At 35.2% G+C, this 5469-nt stretch overlaps 1 protein-coding gene and 1 long non-coding RNA gene across 2 annotated transcripts; both read left to right on the top strand.

Moving 5' to 3' along the window:
- Window positions 1-1019, top strand: LOC120003107. Its single transcript, XR_005469264.1, has 2 exons — window positions 1-133; window positions 552-1019. It is a non-coding gene; the product is annotated as an uncharacterized LOC120003107 (long non-coding RNA).
- Window positions 1020-1390: 371 nt separating this feature from the next.
- Window positions 1391-2646, top strand: LOC120002752 (hyphally regulated cell wall protein 3-like). The gene is made up of 2 exons (XM_038851544.1): window positions 1391-1599; window positions 1681-2646. Exons 1-2 carry the CDS (start codon window positions 1473-1475, stop codon window positions 2442-2444), a joined length of 891 nt encoding a protein of 296 aa, XP_038707472.1. The 5' UTR covers window positions 1391-1472; the 3' UTR covers window positions 2445-2646.
- Window positions 2647-5469: the final 2823 nt, after the last annotated feature.

Here is a 5469-nt window from a genome sequence, read left to right as displayed (position 1 = left end):
ATTCAATCTCATAAACCCTTTACACTAGATTTGCATCCGCTAAGATCTCATTTGGTTCTGTTACTTACTGTCAATAACACTGCTTCTGGATCTGCCAAAATAAATCCTTAGATTCTGCATGTGCGAGCGCATGGTATCATCATTGTGTTCTACATTTGTTAAGATATTTAGTTGTTATTTGTTTTAATAAGTTCAGTTTTTCTTAAGAAGTATGCTTGTTTTTATCTATTCCTTAGGAGTATGCCAGATTGTTAGTAATGGGATTGCAATGATGCTTTATTTTCTGCAGTTCGATCGATCGATTGTATTTCTATTTAAGCTAGAGTTGAAGTCAATAAAGGATATCATATGAATTTCTCACATATTATTCAGCAAATATACATTTCAGATTCCGACAACATTCTTGTTCACCTATTTCGTGTGTCATCTTTCATTAGATGATTCATTTGTTTCACATACTTGAATGTAAAGAAATATTAGGATCCTTTATTTTGTCTTTGGTGAATAACGATGAGCGTACATCTGTATTTGTTTTGTTTTCTGATCACTAGATGACCAATAGTTCAAATCTTTTGGGATCCTAGTAAAGCGAAGTTCGAATCCGGACCCAACCCAGAACCTCAATCTGGGCTCTCTATAGCCGTGGTTGTGGACGGCAAAATGACGCTTCTCGTCGGCGATTTGACCAAGGAAGCTTACTCGAAGAGCAAAGCGAAAAGGCCGGAGATAGATCAAGGTACTGTTCTACCGACTTCTACGAGGAGAACATTAATGAATTCTTAACCTATTAAACGGTGTCGTTTTCGAATGTGCTTACTGCTTAGTGGTCAACCTACTTAATGTTCTTATAAAAAAAAAAAAAATACCTACTTAATGTGCTATCTAAGAACAACCACAATGGTTGTAATTTGCTTGGGCAAATATAATGTATCCAGCTACTACACCTCTCCGTATGTCCCCCCATCTCTCTTTCTCATAAAGAATATTATATGAAACGAAGCACGCTTTTCTTTCTTCTCGATCATGACATGCATGCCGTGTAAAAACTTTTCATTTTTCTTTGCCGTGTAAAAACTTGTGGAAAAACAAAGACAAACTTTGCTGTTTACGCGGAAAAATCAGGAGTGAAGGAGAAGAAATGTTGAGGATTAACGCTTCTTCGAAACTGCTTGGAAGATTCAAACTTAGGCAGAGGCCATGCATAATGCATTAACACTAAATGAGTAGTATAGTGTGTTACATGTGCCAAGCCCAAAAGACCCCTGCCCCATGTCACACTCATCCACGAAGACCTGTATTTTATTATCCGCCGCGTTCGAAGTCAATCTTGCCCCAAGATTTAAGTCAAGAATACAAGTATAATTAAGGGGACTGACTCACAAGGCTCGATCAAGTCTTCAACTCATTATGAGGTTGGAAGTTTAACACAATAATCATAATACATTTGAATTTTGATCAGCCAGGCAGAGAAAATGTTGAAGATTAAGTCTTTTTCTAATTCCCTCATCATTTATTTCTTCTTTTTGATTATTACAGTCCTCCTCTCCATCCCCCATGGTGTCTCGTCCCGACTACTATCAACAAATTTCCCTCAAGACTGTAAGTAATCTCTCTCATCCTCTACATTCAATTCAAAATAATATAATATCATATTTAAGATAAATGCTATTGCATTTGCAGATGGTTGGGCAGGAAACCAAAATGAAGATGATGGCCATAGTAAAACCGATAAACAACGCAGCTACTCAGATCACGACGGTTCTGCAACCGGAGGAGACACTCCGCCTTCAGGCGTACCACGATTCACACCTCCATCTCCAAACTCCGCCGTCACACATCGCGAGGTGAGCAACACTGTCAATGGGACGCAGTCAGTTACCAGCAATGGTTCTGGTTTGTCTTTCCAAGTTGCGAATAACACAGGCAACGGGAATCAAAACGTTACAAATAGCGGTAACGGCAGTCAAGAAGCTTACAACAACGGCAATGGATCACAAACTGTTACTCACGACGGTTCTGCTCAATCTCCAAGCTCCGCCGTGACATATCAGTCGGCGAACAACACTGGCAATGGGGAGCAGACAGTTAACGACAATAGTCCTGGTGGGTCGGTCCAAATTGCGAATAACAATGGTAACGGGACTCAAAAGGTTACAAATAGCGGTAACGGTAATCAAAATGCTGTCAACAACGGTGATGGATCACAAACTGTTACTAACAGCGGTGATGGATCACAACAGGCTTCCAACAACGGTGGTGGAACTCAAACCGTTGTCAACAATGGTGGCAATGGAAATCAAAATGCTACTAATAATGGTGGGAATCAAAAACTTATAAATAATGGTTGTAGCGGGAATCAAAGTGCTTCCAGTAGTGGTGCCGGGAGTCGAGCTGTTAGTGTAATGACTTGTAATAATGAAACTATCCGCCATAATGGACCTTGATCGAGTTGGCTCGACTGGTTGTTCATGGCTCGTTTTTATGATTTCCTGCTGCAATTGAAATGTTAGTTTGGGTGTTTCTGAATCAATTACATATGAATTGAAATTGTAATCGATGTTCTACGTAAGTGAAAAAATGATGTTCTGGTTTGGCACATTGAGGTTCTGTATGTTGGCAATGTCTAGTGATTGTTGTTGCTTTTAACTTGGTGTTATAATGCCTAGTGTGTAAGCTATGTATGAATATTTTGTATCTCCTAAGTCCTAAATATCCAAATGAATTTTTGCAGAGCTTCTCTTATATGGATATTGGTAAACTTTAAAATTTAGCCTCTCATCTAAGCCATTGAATTTGATTAACGGTTGATGTCAAATATGATAAAATAAAAATTTTTTATTTTAATAGATCCATTCTAATTTGTTTTGGTCCATAAAATCTATAAATTTGTAAGATATATTCCATTGAGAATAAATAATTTAAAATATCTTTTTTAATGATGAAAATACTATCAACCCTCAAAACAATTTCTGTCTATTTGGCAGAGCAGGTGACTCAACGTGTCCGCTTAACGAAGTCTGGGAGCTTATTTGATCAGCGGATTACATAAAGGCGTGAGACCCATGCAAAAGGCATGGGACCCACGCCTTTATGTTACTTTTTATTTCTTTTAAAATTTTTTAATTGTGGGTTCCATGCCTTTTTGCACGAGACCCGCGCCTTTATAAACCTTTATGTATTTAAATATTATATATATATATTAAACATATTAATAAATTTATATATATTTATATTAATTTTAAATTTATTTATAGTGACATCAAATGTGGGTCTTATTTTTTCAATTAATATTTATTAATTAATAATTAAAATTCATTATAAAATTTTAATATGAAAATATTTATTAATTAATACTTAAATTTAATTTTAATTAAGAATTATATTTATTAGATTTATATTAACATAAAATTTAAAAAATCTAATATTATAATATTTTATTTCAACAGGTTTCAGCTAGCATCAACTTTTACTTCACCAAACACCTCATAACATATTTCACAGCTTTAAGCTCAGCATATTTCCCACAACATTTCCGTTTACATTAAAAATCTAACTTTCCACTCTACCAAACACAGCCTTTGTTTTGCTTGCATTGCATAGATATACACATTAATGCAAAGATGAGTCAACTCGAAAGTCTAATCACCAAAAGTAATTTATTTCAGGGGCTTCTATATACAGACGGGTGCCGGGGCTCTGCTGTAATAAAATTACAGCAGGCCCCGCTGTAATGACAGTTTGGGATAAAAAAAAATTTTATTTTATTTTGAAAAAATTATAGATGTGTAGTTTATGGTCTAACGAATCCAACGGTATATTTTTTATTCAAAACAAAAATCATATGCTACATGAAAAATGCTTAACAATTTTAGACCGTCGGATATAAACTCAAAACATTCGGTGTCTGGATCACGATGAATTTGATTTTTGTTTCGAACAAAAAATATACCGTTAGATTCGTTAGATCATAAATTACATATCTATAATTTTTTCAAAATAAAATAAAATTTTTTTTTGTCTAAAAATGTCATTACAGCAGGGCCTGCTGTAATTTTATTACAGCAAAGCCCTGCCACCCATATACAGACACATTAATTACTAAATAAAGACCCATTTATTTTTTATTGTTTTTTAATTAAGTCACATCATTGCTTTCTTTTCCCATTTGCTGGACCATTTTAATGTGCAACTTTTGATTTTTGTTCCAACATTTACATTTAATAATCTGCTTTACAAAAATTCATGTGAATGATTGAAAGTGGAGCTCCTATAATTTCCACGTGGGTGTCCCCTAAGTCTATATATGTTTAAATTAATTATGAAAATAAAAGTAAATATACTTTCGGTTATTAGACTTTGGAGCGAATTATCTTCAACAGCAACCAATCAATCATTCTTCACCAAAATTTTCAGATAAAAAAACAAGGATAGAAACAAATGGCAAACATATCTTCCACTTATTTTATTGTCACATGATTCTTCTGCTTGATCATAAGCCCACTCTTTTACCAACCCCTCATGAGAATAGCTAAAGTATCATTTAAAGGCTTTGGAGAGGCCTGAAGTGATAGAAAATCTCAATAATAAATGGGATCACAGTCATCCCAGTAAATGAGATGACGCTCTTTGGTTCAATCATCGGATTTTGTGGGTCTCTATACTTACATCAATCAAGAGACATGATCATTTATTAGGATGATTGGGATCCATATAGAGGTTTATAATTTGCTTTGTTTTCTGGATTATTAATTGTTGATGAAAAGCATATATGAGAAGATGAAAGAAGCTTCATCTTCTCATTTGGCTATATTTTGTGATACAAGTGAAGTTAAAGGTATGACACTTGACATCTAAACTTGTCACTTAATAGGCATGTTATTACATAAAGCAAATTTCAACAAGAAGCAGAACAACTACACCCATCCATATGATTCAAACAAACCATAGTAATATATATATATTAGTTCTTGATGGCACATCTAGCTGCTTTTTCATCCCATATCTTTTCTGCTTTGGTTATTTGTTAGTGCTTCCCTGCAGGCTTGCCTCGCTTTCCCTGTATATGCATACATGTAAACTAAGTCAATTTAAAGAATGACACAAACTTGAAGCAAATAGTATTAATCATACAGTTAAGGTTCAAGCCACATATACTTTCACTGAATTGGTCACTTAAGTATATCCGAATAGCTAGGGCGTAAATACCTTCTTCTTAGCTTCCTGAGGATTTTGTGAACCCTTCTTTGGAGCTGGCTTGGAACCTCCTGATTTGGAGGCACCATCACTAGCAGCAGCAGCCTTGGCAGGCTCTTTCTTGACCTGCCCAAATAGTTGAGTCCCCACTCCAGGTTTCTCCGCCTTCATTGATGCCATAGCCTTCAATAAGAAGCTAGAAATTTAATTCTGTTCTAGATTGCTGGTGTCTTTGATGCACTGTCTTCATACAAGAACAGTCTATTTATAGCAGAG

This window comes from Tripterygium wilfordii, chromosome 7 (assembly GCF_013401445.1).
Source record: "Tripterygium wilfordii isolate XIE 37 chromosome 7, ASM1340144v1, whole genome shotgun sequence".
Lineage (NCBI taxonomy): Eukaryota > Viridiplantae > Streptophyta > Magnoliopsida > Celastrales > Celastraceae > Tripterygium > Tripterygium wilfordii.
Note: the sequence above shows the minus strand (reverse complement) of the source record. Positions and strands in the feature narration are given on the sequence as shown.

Bases quoted from the DNA above. Each gene is read 5' to 3' on its own strand.
- LOC120002752 (XM_038851544.1), top strand. From the start codon at position 1,473: ATGTTGAAGATTAAGTCTTTTTCTAATTCCCTCATCATTTATTTCTTC. The intron at 1,600-1,680 runs GTAAGTAATCTC...TTGCATTTGCAG, and splicing joins AACAAATTTCCCTCAAGACT to ATGGTTGGGCAGGAAACCAA.